This window comes from Jaculus jaculus, chromosome 5, assembly GCF_020740685.1.
Source record: "Jaculus jaculus isolate mJacJac1 chromosome 5, mJacJac1.mat.Y.cur, whole genome shotgun sequence".
NCBI lineage: Eukaryota > Metazoa > Chordata > Mammalia > Rodentia > Dipodidae > Jaculus > Jaculus jaculus.
In genome coordinates, this window is record NC_059106.1 from 169,858,773 (window position 1) to 169,879,716 (window position 20,944).

General features: G+C 45.9%; 1 protein-coding gene across 4 annotated transcripts in view; it reads right to left on the minus strand.

Moving 5' to 3' along the window:
• Dip2a (disco interacting protein 2 homolog A) overlaps positions 1–20,944 on the minus strand; it is a 111,711-nt gene that overhangs the window by 28,317 nt on the left and 62,450 nt on the right. For all 4 annotated transcript variants that reach the window (XM_045148891.1, XM_045148890.1, XM_045148892.1 and 1 more), the window contains exons 10-18: positions 13,747–13,857; positions 11,874–11,997; positions 11,423–11,532; positions 10,658–10,760; positions 8,593–8,657; positions 8,365–8,458; positions 6,517–6,636; positions 3,630–3,744; positions 2,060–2,199 (exon numbers count right to left, since the gene is read on the minus strand). In XM_045148891.1, the coding sequence (XP_045004826.1) occupies positions 2,060–2,199; positions 3,630–3,744; positions 6,517–6,636; positions 8,365–8,458; positions 8,593–8,657; positions 10,658–10,760; positions 11,423–11,532; positions 11,874–11,997; positions 13,747–13,857 (982 nt within the window). The remainder of the gene's footprint in view (positions 1–2,059; positions 2,200–3,629; positions 3,745–6,516; positions 6,637–8,364; positions 8,459–8,592; positions 8,658–10,657; positions 10,761–11,422; positions 11,533–11,873; positions 11,998–13,746; positions 13,858–20,944) is intronic.

A 20,944-nucleotide genomic window follows, 5' to 3' on the forward strand; every position in this document is an offset into this window, starting at 1 on the left:
TCTTTATCTGTCTCTTTATCAAATCAAATCAAATAATTTTTTAAAAGTACACCCAGACTTGGGAGGTGGCTCGTTGACAAAGCACTTTCCATGCAAGAGGGAGGACCTGAGTTTGGGTCGTGTAACTGCTGGTGTGGTGGCATCTATAATCCCAGCACTTGGGAGGTGGAAGAAGTTTGAGCAAGCTGGCCAGCTAGACTAGCTGAGAAGACAAGCTCCGGGTTCAGTGAGAGACCTTATTTTAAAGAAAAAGCTAGACAGTGGCAGAGGAAGACTTCACTACAAATCTCTGGCCTCTACCCATGTGTCGCCTCCCTCACACACACAAACATGTACTCACACACATAAGCATGTACAAACACATAAAGCACACCGGGGCTGGGTAAGTGCGCCCCTCCCAAGCAGGAAGACCTGAATTCAGATCCCCAGCACCCAGGGGCTGAGCACAAGCCGCCCTCAGTGCAGACTGAAGATGGGCAGCTGCCTCAAGCTCCTGCTGCCCTGCTGCTCTGCCAGCATGGACTGTAAGGTGAAATGGAAGCCCTCGCCCCATACACTGATGTACATCAGGTGTTTCCTTTTGGCAATCAGATGGTAACTGTTATAGGTGTGCACAGAGATAGGTTAAAAAGTCATGAAAAGGCATAAATCACCACACATACACTTCGTGCTTGGTAAGGCCAACATGGTGCAAGGCAGCAGAACTGCTGACACAAAATGCCATGAAGTCTGACCAAGTCAGTAGGAACTGCTAACTAGAGAACAGCTACAGGCCATGTACAAGCCCAAAACAGACAAAATGCCAGGACCGCATGCTCAGAGACACACTCCTACAGAGTACATGCATACAGACTTTTGAAAAGCATGTGGTCAGACACACACTTGGGGAGTATGTGCAGACACATGTCTCAGTAGTATGTGCACAGAACCATCCCTCAGAAGCACATTCACACACACGTCTGGGGCTCACAGGCACAGATGTGCCTCAAGAGTGCATGCATGCATACATACATGCCTATCAATACCCAGGCAGCATGTGCACAGACACACACATGGGAAGCACATGTATTACAGCAATGAACGAAAATGAGTGTAACTCTTCTACCCTTTTTTGTCATTGTTGAGACAGTCTTAGTAGCTCATACTGGCTGGCTTCAAACTTAAATGCTGGCTAGGGTTACCGATATGATATGCCCAGTGTTTGGTTATTTTTGACAGTACTTCACCGACGCATTCAAGCATTCTACATAACTGGTGTTTCTTTTGTGGGTAGAATTATGGGAAGAAATATAATTCACATGCATAAAAAGGTGGAGCTAGAAACTGCAGTTGAAGCTACCAGGCTCATTCCAGTCAGAGCTGTACCCACACACAGGCAGCACACCCAGTGCCTCTGGAGTCCCCGGTACAGCACAAGGGCTGTATGCAGTAAAGCCACCTGTGTAGAAGACTTGAGGCCAAGGTATAAGGTGAGATGACTAGCTAGGAGATAGTCCTCTATCTCTACACGTCACCAAGACAGACAGGACCCTATCTGTGACCGTCAGGAGGGCGGTAGTGGAGGAAGAGGAGCAGAGCAGCTGTGTGTAGCTGCAATGAAAAGTGGCCTCAGAGCAGCATCCGGCTGCCAGATGTCCTGGAAGGCTCTGAGCCAGGTTCTGCCCTAACCTCCTCAGTGACGCTGTGCACCTGTAAGGAGGTCACTCTGCTGTCCTTTCTCACTGCTCTGTCTCAGGATGGCAAGAAAGCCCCTAATGCCTATGGTGACCTTTGAGCTCAAGTGGGCATCTTGTAGCCCACGGGGATTTCTGGGAAGCTTTCTCCTTAGGCTTCTACCACCAAAGGTGTCACAGGTGCTTGCTACAACCTACTCAAGTGACCTAATCACCCAGCATTACAGCCTCTGCTCCTCCTCCTGAGGAAGCCCTGTACAGACTAACCAGGGTTACACGCCTGCACAGGTGTGAGGCTGCAGAAAAACAGTGCATTTCTGGAGTCTTGTGCCTTTTCTGTTGTGTCAATCAGTGGAGGATGCAGATGTACTCTGGTTGCTTCTTACCTCCAGGCATCACCTGACCCACATCCTGAACGGTGAGGACTGACAGCTTCTCCTCAGTGTCGACTCTAATCACTCCATAGCTCAAACCACTCATCGACAGGACAGCCTTTCTTGGAGGAGGTCCTCCCAAATCTGGTGGCCTAGAGAACAAGAGTGCCAGCAAGCTGACTAACAAGGGCTGTCGGAGGGTTTGTCTTGCCTGCAGGACAGTTCCTCACCGAAGCACCTGTCATGCACGCGGACCATGAGGACAGCGTGGTCTAAAGCTCCCAAGACCACAGCTCCAAACCATGTTACCTTCTACAATGTGGCCTCAACCCCAACCCCCCATCGGAAGTAAGGACCGTAACTGCAGGGGAGTATCACTGTGTAAATTTCAAGTCAGGTCATCAAAGGTGACCCAACTTCTATCTGGAGACCCTCAGTGGAGCCTTGGGCAGCCAGGCAGACAAAGTTGCAAGAGTAAGACTGTCAGGTACTGCCTTCTGTATCAGAGGGCTCCGTAAGCCCTAAGTTCTAGCCCACTCAGAGCTTATGTAAAGGCTTTTTTTAAATGCTAAATAATTAAAAATTCAGATTTACAGCCGGGCATGGTGGCATATATCTTTAATCCCAGCACTCAGGAGGTTGAGGTAGGAGGATCGCTGTGAGTTCAAGGCCACCCTGAGACTACAGAGTGAATTCCAGGTCAGCCTGGGCTACAGCGAGACTCTACCTTGAAAAACAATTTTTTCAATTAAAAAAAAATTCAAAGTTACTTAATACTTGCATTATTTGCAAACACATGCTACCTGTAAGTTAAGGATGTAACACATAATGACCACAACTAATGCAATTCTGTAACAGCGAGGACAAAAAGCTAAGAGAGATGATATAGCTTAAACATGTGGCCTGAAGTACTATAAGCTAATGTTCAGGAACAGGGCCAGCAAGAATAACCCAGTCATGACCACGGAGGAAAAGTGTACCCAGAGGCATAATGGTGGTCTGGGAGCAACATGTGTGTGCAGGAGACACAGGAGGGAGCTCAAGGCTGAGGTACAAGGACACATAGGGCAACCTCAAGCCCTCCCACCCAGACCACCCTCTAAGTTGCAACAGGCAACACAAAACAAACAGCCATAAGAGCAGCTGGAGCCGTTGGAAACTATGAGGGCTGGGTGCTTCTGCAGACAGGCTGAAGGTCTCCTTCAGCAAACCCTGAGAGCCAGCAGGCCCTCCTTTAACGTGGAGAACAGTTCCTTAGTTATTATGCTTTCTTATGACCAAGGATGAGACAGCAAAACCTTCATCTGGGACGAAGCATGAGGAAAATAATATGTGGCGACTCTTCCAGAACCCACATAAAACTGGGAAACTCCCAACACAGATCAAGACTGGTGAGGGTTAGGGGCTTGCAGGCTTCCCAATGCTTCCCAAAGAGACCTGGATTCCTGACAGTGAACAGGCCTTGCTCCAGGAGGACTCCCCAGGCTTACAACCAGATCAAACCTTGGGGCCACAGGTAACTCAGTTGTATGTGAAAGACTTGACTGAATGCTCACAGGAGAATAGCCAGCAACCTAGTTACCTTCGGATGGCGACTGTTAGTGCTTCAGGAGAACTGGCACAGGGACAGATGACCTCTGGCCTCAGACCTCTCGACTGGAACACATTGAGGAAGGCATCACAGGAGGATACTGACCCTGCATGAGGCAATGGGCGCGGGTGAGAAGTAGCTGGAGGACAGTGGGGAGGGCTACAGGCCTCTAGGGCCCTGCCCCGGCCCGACGGTCAGGCTCAGTCCTGCCGCCCGCAAGCCCTTCCTGCCAAGCTCAGGCTGCAGCACTATGGCAAAGGGGTTTCCACAGAGCACACCAATTTCCAAATAACCAACAAGCAAGAGGTTAGAAGTTCTCACAGGAGGTCTGTCTTTAGTCCTGTGTTTGTTATTGAGGCTCTTCCCTCTATGCTCCCAGTTCTGAGTAGGCACAACGCCTGCCAAGTGACACAGAAATGTCTGTAGCCCAGCAGGACCAGGCCTGGTGCCGGATGGCCCACACTGTACAAGAGCAGCTCCTGGTAGAAGCCTCAAGGCTGTGAGGTCTGCACCCTTCCCCAGGCTGCCCTGCTCCTCCCTAGAGTCCCTACTATGGACAGGCCCCCTCAGCCAGAGTAGTGGGCATTAAAGACCTGCCTACTCAGGGCTTGAGTCAGCACAACCTTAAGACCACCAGGACCCAGGGATGCATCATAAACCTCTTCTCTCAAGAAGGGTACATGGAAGGGATGGAGCCATTTACAGGGACCCTCAGACCTTATGTTCTTTGGGGAGCTGCTGTCTCCTAACAAAAGCCAATCGGGTTCTCAGTGCTACCAGGGCCGAACAGAGCTTCATCCAGGACTAGGAGATGAGCTGCAAGTTGCAGCCTGAGGAGAGAGAAAGCAGCGTGGCACCTCAGGGAACATGGGTGGAGTGAGGCAATAAGAAGGGGCTATCTGAATAACAGAGGAAATGCTACAGGGGATGATGTGCAGGAATGAGGGTGCCAAGAGTGTGGGAAGGAGATGTCTTGAAGTGAGGAATACCACAGGACAGAGGCAAGCCCTTCTTGGCTCAACTATGTACCAGTATGAAAAAGGCTCTGGAGGTCAGGCGTGGTGGCACACACGTTTAATCCCAGCACACAGAAGGAAGAGATAGGAGGACTGCTGTGAGTTCAGAGTCACCCTAAGACTACATAATGAATTCTAGGTCAGCCTGGACTAGAGCGAGACCCTACCTCAAAACACCAAGATAAAAGGGGGTGCTCTGGAGGCACTGTGTGCCTGGCCTACTCTTCTGGGAAATGGGGTACACAGCAGCACAGTGACGATGATAAAGTTGCACTGCAGAAGCTCCCCTAGAGGGTACCTGAGCCAGGCCCTGGATAGTCCTGGCCAAGGACGCTCCCACAGTAATCACATGAGCAGTAATACCCAGGCTGTTATGCACAGGATGGTGCTGGTGCTAAGGCAGCAGCCACGGGGCTCCTCCCAAAAGACTGGGGCTGGGGTTGGCCGTGACACCTGGAGAAAGAACGGTCTCACTCCCATGCAGAAAGTTGGGGCTAGGAGCCAGAGGAGAGGCATAAAGGGCAGGAGGTTCAAAAGTAGGCCCACAGAGAATCAGAGGCGCAACAGTAGCACAATTTGATGATCACTTAAGAAAATGAGTCTCAGAAGCTGGAGAAATGGCTCTTGGCTAAAGGTTCTTGCTTGCAAAGCCTGCTCACCCAGGTTTGATTGCCTATTATTCAAGTAAAGCCAGATAACAAAGTTACAAATGAGGGCTGGAGAGATGGTTTAGTGGTTAAGTGCTTGCCTGTGAAGCCTAAGGACCCCAGTTCGAGGCTCGGTTCCCCAGGACCCATGTTAGCCAGATGCACAAGGGGGCGCACGTGTCTGGAGTTCATTTTCAGTGGCTGGAAGCCCTGGCGCGCCCATTCTCTCTCTCTCTCTCTCTCTCTCTCTCTCTCTCTCTCTCTCTCTCTCTGCCTCTTTCTCTGTTTGCCTATTGCTCTCAAATAAATAAATGAACAACAACAAAAAAAAAAAGTTACAAATGAGTCTGAAGTTCATTCGCAAGCAGGAGGAGGTGCTGGCACACCTGCAATCTCAAATAAATAAGTAAATAGTTCAGCGGGTGGGGAGCTTGCCTAAAAAGCCTAACAGCCCTGGTTTGATTCCCCAGTGCCCATGTAAAGCCAGATGCACAGTGGGGCACACATCTGGAGTTTGTCTGCAGGGGCTGGAGGCCCTGGTGCCCATTCTTTCCTGCTCACTTACTCTTCTCTCTGCTTGCAAATAAATTTAAAAAAACATTTTTTTTTCTAAAAAATTACTTTCTTAAAGGTAGGTTTTGTTAACTGTGTTTAAACTACTAATAGTCAGCTGTGGTGGTGCACGCCTTTAATCCCAGCACACAGGAAGCAGAGGTAGGAGGATCGTCATGAGTTTGAGGCCACCCTAAGACTACAATAGTGAATTCCAGGTCAGCCTGGGCTAGAGTGAGACCCTACCAGGAAAAACAAAACAAAAACTACTAATCAAATGTTGTGCCTGGGCTGGAGAGATGGCTTAGCAGTTAAAAAGCCAAAGGACCTAGGTTCAATTGCCCAGGACCCACGTAAGCCAGATATACAAGGTGGGGCATGTGTCTAGAGTTTGTTTGCAGTGGCTGGAGGCCCTGGGTGCATCTATTCTTTCTGTCTCTCTCCCTCTCAAATGAATAAATATTAAATATTTAAAAGTATGTTGTGCCTTAGCCATCAATGAGTTACTAACAAGAGGTTGCATTTCACAGAACATTACAGGGACATTTAAGTTTCATTTACTATTGGCAGTGAAGATGCCTTAATTTTGTTCAATTAATTCTACTTCAAGTCAAGGTTCGTGGGAGCAAGCAGCACAGAACCCCCCTGGATCAGTGCACTTACATGGGTTAGCACCATCGGCCACAATCAACATGCGCAGAGAGCTAAGACTGATGTCTCTCTGACCTCGCTGCGCCAGAAGAGACCAATGCATGTCACGGGACTTCACCAGTGCGGCCCGAGCTGCAGAGAGAAGACAGCACAGGTATTCCTGCATCACAAGAGCTGGCACTCTCACACTCCTATGGACTGTGCACTCGAACACACATGGAGATGTACACACGTAGGGCACAGGATCCATGCCTGAGTCACATGTGTATCTTTACTGCTCTCTCATATGGTGCCTAAACTACCCCAAGCCACAGCTAAACACTGCCTTGAGAAAAACAAACAACAACAAAAAAAAAACAATTACAAAGGCTGGGGAGATGGGTCCATGGTTGAAGGCACTTGCTTGCAAAGCCTGATGGCCCAGGTTCCCCAGTACCCACATAAAGCCAGATGCACAAAGTGGTGCATGCGTCTGGAGCTCATCTGACCTACTGTACTTATACTCTCTCCCTTCCCACCCCTCTGCCTGGCTGCCTCCCCACCCCCATATAGATAAATAAATAAAAACATTTTTTAAAAAGTCAATGTTAAAAGTCTGGAGAGAGAGCTGACCACAGCTCAGCCTCATGTTGGCCTGCCTGTAATCCCAGCAGTCAGGAGGTGAGAACAGGATCTCCACGGCCATCTGGCTAGCTAATAAACTGAATTAGCAAGCTCTAGGTTCAAAGTGAGAGATCATCCTGCCTCAGTAAATAAAGTAGAGAGCAATCAAGAAAGACAACAAGCTGGGCATGATGGCACACGCCTTTAATCCCGGCACTAGAGTGGCAGAGGTAGGAGGATCGCCATGAGTTCAAGGCCACCCTGAGACTGCATAGTGAATTCCAGGTCAGCTCGGGCTAGAGTGAGACCCTACCTTGAAAAACCAAAAAAAAAAAAAAAAAAGAAAGACAATAAACATCAACCTCTGGTTTCCACGTGCATGTGTATACACATGTGTGTGCACCCGCATACACATGTCAACTCAAATACATACATACCACACACAGATACACATGCAAAAACTTTGAGATGTGATTTCAATGTAATACAATCAGATCCATTTTCATTCTTTTTTAAATTAAGAGAGTTTCTCTTGTTTTCATGTACTGCCTGTTCTGTCTTGTGCTACATGCTGTCCCCAGTCCAGGTGCCGGGCCTGGTTTTGCAATGCCCTGCACCACCCTGTCACGTGGCCTACAGGGCACTGGCAGCTTCCAGGTTGTATGGTGGAAGGAATATGGAATTTGAATAGACTGACTCAGCCCTCACTATGGCCTTGTGCTGCTGAGTGTGAAAGGGCCCAATGAATCACACCCTCTCCAAGCAGGCTCTGTCTTTCTCCATAACACAGGATGCAGAGACAGCTGTCACTGGATGCTGCTCTGGAGACGTGACTGCAGAGTGCAGCCACCGGTACAAGAAAGACCGAGCAACACAGGTGGCTCTAGGCTGGAAGTCCTATGGGCTGCTGAGCTGCACTGGACAGGAGCAAAGGGAGGTTGGAACTGTGTGGGTGCCAATGAGCAGGGGTCTCCTGTTTGGTCATGGGGGACAGCTCAACATTGGAAGGAGAGGAGAGCAGGGCCCTGATCCTCCAGAGAAGAGCTGCCACTCCTCTTCAAGGAGCTTCCCAAGCCTTGCACAGGTTGCCTTGGTTAGGCTCAGGACAGCCCACAGGCACCACCCCAGCAGGGGCTTCTCAGCCCACACCTGCAGTTCTGTATGTTGTCTCCACTGTTTCTCAGTCACTACAGATCATCAGCTCAGAGTGAGTTCAGTAAAGAAAGGTGAGTGAGGCAAGTGATGGTCTTCTGCTACCTTTATAGGAATACACCTTCTGAATCCAGGAGAGCGGGTTGACCTTCATCAGTGCATAGGGGATGCTGACCACGTGCATCCTATTCATGACACTCTGCAAAAGAGAAATGGGCCAGCTCAGGAACAAGCAGCATTAAGCTAGAAAAAGCAAAACTAAACAAATATGAATATTTCACAGGCTTGGCTGGGTTCTTGCTTTAGAACCAGTTATTAGCAAACAACACTCACTGTTAAGACTCCATGCCACAGACCGGCATCCCTTTTGAAGTCCAGTACATTTGTTAATGTTTCAGCTGAAAGCAGACAAAGAAGGTTAAACCAATGGCAGCTCTTTGTTAGTCCTGTCAACTTTCTAGAGAAATCTGGAGATGAGTATACAACCAACATGTAAGTTTTAGAAAACAGACACAATACTTCCAAATTCCACTCAACAGTTAACTCTAAGTTTGGCTGTCTATTCAAACGCCTAGAAACATACAATCCTGGACTAGAACACTAGAACAGAGAACTATGCTGATCACCAGTCTGCAAGCAGAGAATGCCACATGCGCACAAACTACAGACATGTCACCATTATGAGTGGACACCCTTTAGAATCGAGAGGATGGACACTTGCTTTTTAGCTTCCTACTGAGACTTACCCAGTGCTTATACCCACAGGCCATGGCCCTTCATCTTCCTTTACAGTGCAATAGCTCCTGCACCTTCCAGAAAGCTGTTCCTCTTCCTCACCCACTTTCTGGTCCAGGGCCAACTGATGCCCTGTGAGGAGTCATGCAGGACTCTGCTAAGAACTCCTGAGTACTCTGGCTTCCACCTCACACAGGGCAGAGAATGGTGCCTACAGCTGTGGGCAGACATGGCTCCTTTCTCAAGCCACAGCCACCCAGGTATGCCCAAGTCAGAGTTCAAATTCAAAAGAAAGTTTTGTCGGGTGTGGTGGCGCATGCCTTTAATCCCAGCACTTGGGAGGCAGAGGTAGGAGAATCACCATGAGTTCAAGGCCACCCTGAGACTACATAGTGAGTTCCAAGTCAGCCTGGGTTAGGGCGAGACCCTACCTCAGGGAGAAGAGAGGGGAGTTTGATGTGCATGCCAGAAATGATGCAGCACTATGAACAAAAATGTCCCTGTCCACCAGGCATAGTGATACATGCCTTTAATCCCAGAACTTGGGAGGCTGAGGTAGGAGGATCACGTGAGTTCCAGGCCACCCTGAGACTACACAGTGAATTCCAGGTTATCCTGGGCTAGAGTGAGACCCTACCTCAAATTAAAAAAAAAAAAAAAAAAAAGTCCCTGTTCTTATTAGCTAAAGAACCAAAGTATAGTTGACACGAATCAGAGCAGCACTGAAGAGCCACAGAGCCAGTAATCATGACGGTCCTTGAAGACACCTGAAACTCCTCCCCCACTAGCTAGTCTGCAGCTGTGTCCAGAAGCTAATCTTGGGATTAGATATCCACATTGGACATCTTTAAACATAGCATTTAATTTTACTTTCCAGTTTTGCTCAATTCTAGTAAGAAAACTATCATCAGTCTATTTTTACAATTATTAAAATAATGTGTTTCAGTTTTCCACAATGATGCATAATTATCCTCTATCAAGATAAAACAACACTAATTTAAAATATTAACAGGAAGCCAGGCATGGTGGCACATGCCTTTAATCCCAGCACTTAGGAGTCAAAGGTAGGAGGATCGCCGTGAGTTCAAGGCCACCTAGGGAATACAGAGTGAGTTCCTGGTCAGCCTGGGCTAGAGCGAGACCCTACCTCAAAAACCAAAAAATAAAAATAAAACAAAATACTAACAGTAAATTGGAGCTTCTTCCACTTTACCAGGACAATCTGTGACGTAAAGAGCCCATTTTAACCACGTATATGCAGACTGCTTAAGCCATAGCTATATTTACAGAAAAGGTTGCTCCAAAACTATTTTCTACTTTAGAATATAAAATGTACTGCCTTCAGTCTATCAGGATGGACTAGCCCACTATGCATAAATGAGCTGCTAGTGCATAAGTCTTGAGCTCCATAGAATCAGTGTATATGTGACCAGAAGGACATCCAGGCTCTGCTAAGAGACACCTAACACTACTCTCCAGCCCCACACAAGCACAGACCTTGAGCATGCCACTAGAAAGCTACATCTTCTGCTCGTGTACTGAAGGGCAAAGGCATCACCTAGGGCAGATGTGTCAAACACAGCAATACCTTCCAGAGTGAGACCAGATGTGGCAGACACCTATGCAGGTGGGAAGAGCTACTGCCCTGCACACAAGACCTTACCTTCTGTGTACCCACATGCCTGAGTCAGAGCACGACAGTGTGCCAGCAGGGATGCATGAGATACTGTGATTCCCACAGTGCTGCCTTCTTTACTGGTTTTATACTGTAAATTTTCAAGGGGGAGGGGGAAACAAAAAATAGTTTAAGTGCTGTTGCCAAAGCCAGAGCAGATAAATGGAAGCTAACAGAATCTTGAAAAGCAGCTAGAGCCATCTCTCCCTCATTAAGCATCCAAAGCCCTTTACACCCTGGCCCTCAGGGGACTGCAAATGGGCGCCAGAAGGCAATAGTGCACAGAGCAACATCGTAACTGCTTGTGTTGGTGGGGGCAGGCAGGGGAGTTAACCTGAGTTTTCATTTCAGAGTAAAACCTGGAATGACCCAAGTAAGAAGCTACATGATACTTTATATTTCCTGAGGCAGAGATAAACTGAGAATAATTTAAGCCTACAATTAAAGGGGGAGGGCTGGAGAGATGGCTTAGTGGTTAAGGTATTTGCCTGTGAAGTCAAAGGACCCAGGTTCAATTCTGCAGGACCCACGTAATCCAGATGCACAAGGTGGCAAATGCATCTGGTGTTCGTTCACAGTGGCTAAAGGCCCTTGAAATGCCATTCATTCATTCTTTCTCTCTTTGTCTCCCCCCTTCTCTGTCTCTGAATAAAAATAAATAATATATATTTTTTTAAAGGCAGTTATCTCTTATGAAAACTAACAAACCCATGAGGGCTAATGTATGTGTATGCCAAGACAAGGAGTCTTTACCTCTATGTAGGCAGTCCCGGGCCCTGTGTCCTGGGCCAGAGGGTGCCAGTCTTTGGGGGGCTTAGCTAGATGCTTCCCATCAATCACCAGCCAGGCCAGTGGGGGCCAACCTGTAACAGTAGTTGGGGTGTAAGTGTTAGTAACGATCATAAGGATGTACTCCACACACCTGGAATCTGCATCCAAAGTGCCACTCCTGGTCTCCAAAGAGCTCTGGGACTCAAGTTGAAGTCTCGTTTCCTTTTACTTATTAGTATGAACAAATAAACCTGACCAATGACTATCACACAGGGCAGAAGAGATGCCAACACTGAATTAGACAAAAGCCAAGGTTCACCAAGGCCTTCCTTCTGCTAAAGACCTGCCAGCTTCTGTAGTGCCAGGTTCTGGAGCAGCAAGCCTAGAGGGCACAGTCAAGTGAGGGATATTGCCCATGCCCCAGAAGCCTCACCTTTGAAAGTTGCCACCTCTCCTGTCTGTGCCTTGGGCAGACCCTTCTGACAAGCATCAGTGGTCAGGGCCAGAGTCACTCCACAACTACCCAGCAGAAATCCAACCTGTTGGCTGCCTGCGTCCTGCAGAAAACAGAGCAACAGCAGTGGAGGTGAGGTGCTCATGAGTGCTACAGAGCTGATAACGTCTCCAGGCCATGGTGGAGAACAGAGCTTTTGTTCACCCTTCCAAACAGTCCAGTTCTACCACTGGTGTATTGTTATATTTTCATGAAACATTTCATGAAAATAAAACAAGTATTTTTAAATTCAAAAGGGCTTGGGGTTCCTTTTTACAGTGAAATATAAAGTTCTAGAAATATGCTAATTTCTCAAAGCCTTACAAAGGGCATTGAAAAGAGTTTTAAATTACCACTAAACATAACACTGAATTTTTACAGAGTCATGCTTAAAACTCACAAATAACTCTGGGCACCTGCACCAACCATTCAATAACTTCCACACAGAAACACTTTCCTCACATCATTTTTCAGCCTTTTGGCCAAGATAAGGTGTAGAAAACTTTCCCTTCATTCTTTTTGTGTTTGTTTTGTGAGGTAGGGTCTCACTCTAGCCCAGGCTGACCTGGAATTCACTATGTGGTCTTGGGCTGACCTCAAACTCACAGTGATCCACCCACCTCTATCTCCTGAGTGCTGGGATTAAAGGCATAAACCACCCCACTGGCCATTTGGGTATTCTTTGTGCATGTTCCTGAGCAAATTTCTGTTATTTTAGTCACTAAAGCTTAATAAGTCTCTAGCTTTTCTCTGCTGAGGAATCACTATATTCAAATGCATGATTATCACATGTGATCTGTGGAGATAACATGGCTTCACTTGCAAATTTTACTTTTGGAATTCCTGAAAATTTGTTTTTCATAGTGATCATGTTAACTGCATAAACATAGAAATCAGGATAACAGAAAACTCTCCTTTTATAAAACATATGCCTAATATACTTATTTCTGTAATAATGTGTGGTGGTTTGATTCAGGTGTTCCCCCTAAACTTAGGTATTCTGAATGCTAGTCTCCCTAGCTGATGGCAATCGTAAATTAATGCCTCCTGGAGGCAGAGTATTGTTGGGGATGGGCTTATGGGTGTTATAGCCAGTTTCCCCTTGCCAGTGTTTGGCACACTCTCCTGTTCCTGTTGTCTACCTTATGTGGGCCATGGGGTGGTAGCCACCCTCTGCTCATGCCATAGTTTTCCCTGCCATCATGGAGCGTCCCCTCAAGCCTGTAAGCCAAAGTAAATCCTGTTTGTTTTTTTTCCCACAAGCTGCTCTTGGTTGATTTCTACCAGCAGTGTGAACCTGACTGCAACAGATGTTTTCAACATATCTACTGACATTCGTAACTACGATAGTACAGCTACTACAGCAAGCAAGTGCACACATTGACAATGCATCCGTGACAAAACTACCTGCCACATAAGGGCACAGAAAGTGTGAGAACTTCCACACTGTTCATTCAAAACTGAAATCATCAGTAATCATCAAGCGCAGGCAAATCTTGCTGAATCACAAGCTCTGTTTACTAGAGTACAAAATTTCCATTGTTATTGTTGTTAGAAAATCCAGACAGGTGACAGGAGAGCTTCACCACACTGGAGAGCAGCTGCGTCCGCTGCTCGTTGACACGAGAGGCAAGGGAGCATCTGCAGGCAAACACCATGTGCTCTGAGGTCCTTGGACTGCCTGCTTAGCGCTGCTTTCGTGCACCCATTTGCTACACCAAACGGTAAAGGGAAAGGGACAGGCCACTGTGCTGCGCAGCAGGTCAGAAGAGAACTACAGGACACGGAGTAGAGTCTGGCCCACGCTGGCTACCTTTCTTGTTAATGGCACTTCTATGGGGACAGGAACCAGCTCAGCCAGGAGACACCCATAAAATGCAACCATGAACATCACAGGGTCACTATTTGGAAACACGAGCGCCACCTACAAGATAAAGAAAAAGTATGAAACTGCAGAAATGGTTGAGTCTTTTAGCATTTAGAATCTCTGCTGATTAGATGAACTTCATATAATTTACATTTTTCTTAATTTCAAATTTAGTTTACAAAATATAACCATGGAATTTAATCTTGATCCTTAAATTTCCTTATTCATGATACTTTGAATAAATAGCTACAGGTGAAAGTCTAGTGCACATGTAGGCTAACAAATGCAGATGAGGGGCCAGATCCAGTTCCTGTCCACATTGTCACAGATTCAATGAGCCACTTTACCTTCATGAAACGTTAATTATAGGGACAAATTATACTTAAAAAAAAACAAAAAAAAACACAGCTAGCCAGGCATGGTGGCACACACCTTTAATCCCAGAAGGTGGGAGGCAGAGATAGGAAGATCACTGTAAGTTCAAGGTCAGCCTGAGACTACATAATGAATTCCAGGTCAGCCAGGGCTAGAACAAGACCCTACCTTGAAAATTAAAAAATTTAAAAAGTTTTTAAAAAACCACAGCTTCCAAAGCAAACAAGCCTATAATCAAAGTTTTAACTACACAGATCTTCACTTGTGATTTCACTGTCTCTCAGGAAAGTGGGGCCGAGGCCAACTCAGCACAGACTCACAGTCCCTCCCTGTTCCCATCTGGAACTCTGCTGCCACTGTGTTAAACTGTCAGTTCTACTTTGTCTTACATTTTAGTTTATATAGAAAATTAAGAATATAGAGTTAAAAATGACAAGAGTACTAAAGAAAACCAGTAAAGTAGCCCATGTCCCACCCTTTCTTTTGTTACTGACTCTCATATTTTCAATACTATATTTACATCTTTTTTTTTAGTATTTTGGCATGTTTTATTTCCTGTAATTGTGTAATCAATCCAACTGCCATTTTTAATTTATTTTACTGTGTGTGTGCACGCAAGTGTGCATGCACTTCTATTTGTGTGTCTGTGTAGGAGAGAACAGAACCTCCAGTGTCGTTTTTCAGGTACCGTCTTTTTTTTTTTGAGACAGGGTCTCTCACTACCTGGAGTTCACTAAGTAGGTTACATTGGCTGGCCAATGAGCCCTGTTTCCACCTCCTCTGCCATCACAACCAGCATTTTTAAAATTTAATTTTAATTCTTTATTCTTGTTTATTTTTATTTTTATTTATTTGAGGGCGACAGACATAGAGAAAAAAGAGGCAGATAGAGAGAGAATGGGCATGCCAGGGCCTCCAGCCACTGCAAACGAACTCCAGACGCATATACCCCCTTATGCATCTAGCTAATGTGGGTTCCGGGGAATTGAGCCTCAAACTGGGGTCTTTAGGCTTCACAGGCAAGCACTTAACTGCTAAGCCATCTCTCCAGCCCTCACATCCAGCATTTTTACACGGGTTCTGGGAATAAAACTCAAGTCTTTATTCCTACACGGCAAGCAGTTTACTGACTGAACTATCTCCCTACATCTAACCATTCAAAACAAAACAAAACATAAAAAGCATATAGCTGGGTGTCGTGGCACACACCTTTAATCCCAGCCCTCAGGAGGCAGAAAGAGGATCACTGAGAGTTAGAGGCCACCCTGAAACTACATAGTGAATTCCAGGTCAGCCGGGGCTTAGAGTGAGACCCTACCTTGAAAAAGCAAAACAAACCAAAAACAAGCATATATATTAAAATTAGTAGCTATTATTGTCAATCTAAAAAAATTAGTATTTATGAAATAAAAGTTATAAGCCCAAAATATTGTAAGAACTGGCTGTTAATCATAAGTATTAAGTCAGGTAAGTGTCATAACCATTGATCCATCTCTCTAGCTCCAAATATTAGATCAGAATAGTACTTAAGTGAGGTCTTTAAAAAAGCAAAACAGTGGCTCGCCCTAACCCTCCTTCTAAGACAAAATTTAAGTGATGTCTAGCTTCATTCTGCACCTCAGGAACAAGTTTATTGAAAAGAGAAGGTTGTGCCTTCAAAAGTTGTTTTTAATAATACTGCCTCAGAAATGTAACTTATAATTCTAAGACTAGAAAAGGCATTTTTAGAGAATCTGTGACAAAGAGATTTATTCATTCACTTTATAAAGTGTATTACCATAGGAGCCTGCCACCAATCTCTAATAATTAACTCAGTCAGTGTGATCTTGATCTTTTTATTATTTAACTTCACCATATGGATTCTCTGGCAAGTGAAGAAAGTACCTAAAAGTCTTTGTCACTGCGAGAATGTTTTCAAAAATAAATATGGGGCAGGAGAGATAGCTTAGTGGCTAAGGCACTTGCCTTCCGAAGCTTAAAAGACCCACGTTTGAGTCTCCAGATCTCACATTAGCCAGACACACATGCCCAGTAAGTGGCATAAAGCATCTAGAGTTTGATTGCAGTGGTTTTGGCCCTGGCGCACTAATTCTCTGTCTGTCTGTCTGTCTGTCTGTCTGTCTGTCTCTCTCTCTCTCTCTCTCTCTCTCTCTCCCTCTCTCTAAAAATAAAAATAAAATAAGTAGGAAGGAGATGAGTGGGAGAAGTGTTAGTCAAAATTAAAGATGTTATGAATAAGCCATAGGAAAACCTACTTCTTTACTAGCTCTAAAATGTGTTGTTTTTTTTAAAAAAAAAAAAAAAAAAGAGGGGGCTGGAGAGATGGCTTAGCGGTTAAGCGCTTGCCTGTGAAGCCTAAGGACCCCAGTTCAAGGCTCGGTTCCCCAGGTCCCACGTTAGCCAGATGCACAAGGGGGCGTACATGTCTGGAGTTCGTTTGCAGTGGCTGGAAGCCCTGGCTCGCCCATTCTCTCTCTCTCCCTCTATCTGTCTTTCTCTCTGTCTGTCACTCTCAAATAAAATAAAATAAAAAAAAAGAACAAAAAATATTTAAAAAAAAAAAAAAAAGAGGGCCGGGCGTGGTGGCGCATGCCTTTAATCCCAGCACTCAGGAGGCAGAGGTAGGAGGATCTCTGTAAGTTCAAGGCCACCCTGAGGCTCCATAGTGAATTCCAGGTCAGCCTGGGCTAAAGTGAGACCCTACCTCGTAACCCCCCCCAAAAAAAGAGGGCTAGTGAGATAGCTTAATGGTTAGGGCAGTTGCCTGCAAAGTCAAAGGACCTAGGTTCAATTCCCCAGGACCCACATAAGCCAGATGCACAAGGCAGTACATGCATCTGGAATTCATTTGCAGCAGCTGGAGGCCCTGGCATATTCTTTCTCTCTCTCAAATAAGTAACTAAAAATTTTAAGAAGTTTGGGCAGAAGTACACTGTGGAGATAGATAATGCTGTGGCCAGAAGCCACAGGTAGTTATAAGAAAATTTCAGTACCAAGGGTGGGATACCTTCCAGCAGGTTGTTGGTAAAGGCCCCTGATGTCCACAAAACATTACTGGCCATCACCAAGGCTTTGGTTGCCCACTAGAACAAAATGCCAAGACCCTTAACTGAGGACTTTAAGAAGGCAAAGCAATGGCTCACCCTAACCCTCCTTCTAAGACAACAGGTAAGCTCTACTTTCATTCTGTACCTCAGGTTTACAACCAAGTTTCTAACAAGTTTGTTGAAAAGAGAAATGTACACAGAGCCTGTAGTCAGCAGTACTTAACTGAGGTATTTAAGAAGGGAAAACCTCCTCTAAGAAGGCTAAGACTTGACTGCTGAAGACACTACATGCTAGGGCTGCAGTACACTGAGAAATCAAGCTGGAGTTGAGCTTGAAGCCTCCTCCTTCCTGACTAGCTGTCAGGATGCTGGAAAGAGCTATGCAGCCTGTTGGGAGAAAAGTCATCCATGGTCTTAACCAGCAGTGGACCCTGCAAGCTTTACAGCTGTCCTGTTAGGCCAAATGTACCATGGTTGCATGTATGTTATTGGGGGAAACCAACTGGTGTCTGGATCTGAGGCCCACTCAATGGGAGGAAACTCACTCCCGGTGCTGAAAACCTAACCAAAAGCCTATGGCTGGGGAGGTTATAAGCCCTAGGAAGGAACTACTTGTTGCCTGGCTAAATGCATATATTATGCCCACCAAACTGATCTCAAAATATTTATGTAAGCTGGGCGTGGTGGCGCACACCTTTAACCCCAGCACTCGGGAGGCAGAGGTAGGAGGATCGCCTGTGAGTTCGAGGGCCCCTCGAGACTACATAGTGAATTCCAGGTCAGGCTGGGCTAGAGTGAGACCCTACCCCCAAAAATAAAAAATAAAATACACACACACACACACACACACACACACACACACACACGTATACATCTTTATGTCCATATATTAATTCTACTCTCACTTTTGGTTAGAGAAGCTTCTCTTTTCAGGTGATGGTTACCACTGGGGAGACTCAAAACCCATGAGAAAAGATAGTAGTGTTTAGCATTCAGACATGTCTGTCACAACCTCTAAGGCTCAGGGACCATTGCAGAAGAGGTACTGGAAAGAATTTAGGAGATAAAAGAGGAGGAGGCATGCTTTTCAATGTGGTTTTCTACGCAAAGTGTCTGTGGCATGCATGATGTCCAGTGGCTGACACTACCTACACAAAACCTATACAATAGGAGAGGGATATGATGACATCAAAAGCAGGAATATTTAGAAGAAGGGGTTCAATGGAGGGGGATATGGGAAGTGAGACAAAGGAGAATGGTAGGAAGGGATTATGATCATGGTATATTGTCTATTTGTATGGAGACTGTCAATGAAAGGTAATAAGCTAATGATTCTTATATTCACTTAAAAATCACAAATCAAGGATTCTTAAGACTCATTCTAAAGTACAACATAAAATTTCATCTATAAGCACAACAAAGCATAGAGCACAGTTCTCACAATGTTCACGTTACTTAGCAAGTACACGTAGCCTTTATTTGCAACCACACCTACTTGCGCTGCTTCCTCTACATGTACCCGCTCATTTGTTCTGAAAAAATGTTCAGCCACATGTGTCAAATTCCTGTGGGTATCATGTCCCAAATAACTAGACAGGGAACCTCTGAGTTTTACTTGCTGCTGTCCATCCCACCCCCATCCCAGGGCCTCGGTCCTCCTGGTGCCATCTGGGATGTTCCTTGGCTTCTGCAAGACCATCCTAGGCCCTTCACTTGGTGCTCCTGGCTGGACTTCACACACTCATCTGATTGAAGCACAAGCCCTTACCAACAAAGAGTTTGTAGTAACTTGTTTTAAGCCTGCATATCTGAAAACAGCTCTGTAGTCTTCAAACTTGTTGAGCGTCTGGAAATAGGCGTGTGGGCTAAAACCTCTCTGGATGGCTGAAGCCATCCTTCAACAACTTCACTGCGGAGCAGTCCCAAAGCTGATGGCTACGGGTTCCATGTACATGCTCTACCTGCTGCCCAGAAAGCTCTGAGATTCTTCTCTGGGCATCTGGCATCACAGAGGTCTCCTGCTCTGTCTGAAGGGCTTGTGCATCCATTGCAAGACAGGCGTGCTCAGGTGCAGGGTTAGTGCTGGACATTCAAGGGGCTCTGCTGTCGGCTCTGCTGTCTCCATCTAGATTCCCAGTATCAGTCAGTGGCCCTTCTTGGATAAGTCTACAGTTTCGCTCCCTCTCTCTTTCCCCCTCTTCCTCCCTTTTTTTTTTTTTTTTTTTTTGGTTTTCCTAAATAGGGTGTCACTATTTAGGTGGCCCAGGCCAGCCTGGAGTTCATGATCTTTCTGCTTCCTTGGACCTAGGAAACAGGCATGTACCACTCTTAGCTTACTTTCCGTCTCTTAGTTTTTCTAACTAACATCCTTTTCCTGCTTTATGAAATGTCTTCATCTCAGATCTCTAGGCACACTAATATTTAGAAACTTCTTTTCTACATCTAGTTTCCCATCTTCCTTCTCGCCAACTTCTTTCCTTTGAATTGTTTTCATATTGAAGCTTTCTGTGAGATGCTCATGTCGAAGGAATAAGGAGCTGAAAGAGTTTCTTGGAACTCTCAGTCAGCCCTTCACTGCTAGAGAAGCTGTCACCACAGGACTTCACCAGTAAGCTGCCACCAGCAGACCTCAGTGGTGAGTAGCTGGTTGTACCATCTTCTAATCTGGGGTCCTCAGGTCTGTTCAGTTCAGACCCCTGAAGCAGTTCAATCTAGCAGAACCTTCTCCAATGAGGGGTGTGTCTCACCCCTCAGCTATGCACACACACTCTGCTGGCCACCTGCAGCCGTCTGCTGAGCCTTTGGCATAATGCCCACCCACAAGCCCCAGCTGCCTGGACTTCCCACAGAAAACACGCTCCAGCCTGGCCTCAAACTCACGTATTGCCTCTGCTTTCCAGTAAAGTATGCTACCATACCTGGTCTATTTTTGTTTATTTGTTTGTTTGTTTTGTTAAGGTAGGGTCTCACTCTAGCCCAGGCTGACATGGAATTCACCATGTTGTCTCAAGGTGGCCTCAAACTCATGGTGATCCTCCTAACTCTGCCTCCCGAGTGCTGAGATTAAAGGCGTGCGCCAACATGCCCGGCCCTACATTTTTAATTCTATTTAATTTCACTTAATTTAAACAGTCTCACAGGTTATTGCCTACCAACCACATAGGACAACATAGGATAAGCGTTTAGCTTCTATATACCACATGTATCAACTGAAGGATACCATCAAGCTGGAACAGAGTTGGAAGCTTCCTCTCTAGTAGCTAGCTGTCATAGTGCTGGAAAGTGCTAGTCAAACTGCAGGGGGAAAAAGTCATCAATAATGTTAAGCAGCAGTCAACTCTGTAAGCTACACAACCAGCCAGCCAAGCTAGAAGTGCCCACAGGTGCAATAATGGAGTAAATGCTATCTGATAGGACAGAGTTCACACATAGTCCTAAAAGCTTCGTTAAAAGATGACAGTTGGGCTAGGCGTGGTGAGGATAGCTGTGAATTTGAGGCCATTTGAGACTACATAATGAATTCCAGGTCAACCTGGGCTAGAGAAAAAATAAAGATGACACTTGGGAAGATCATAGGCCCTAAAGGCAAGCAACTACTGTTGTGTGGTTAAATGATGTGCTGGGTTCATCATAATACCCTCTAAATATTTACATTTATGTCCATAGATTAGTACTGTTCTCACTTTTCCATCAGAGAAGCTTATTTCTGTAGACAGCAGTAA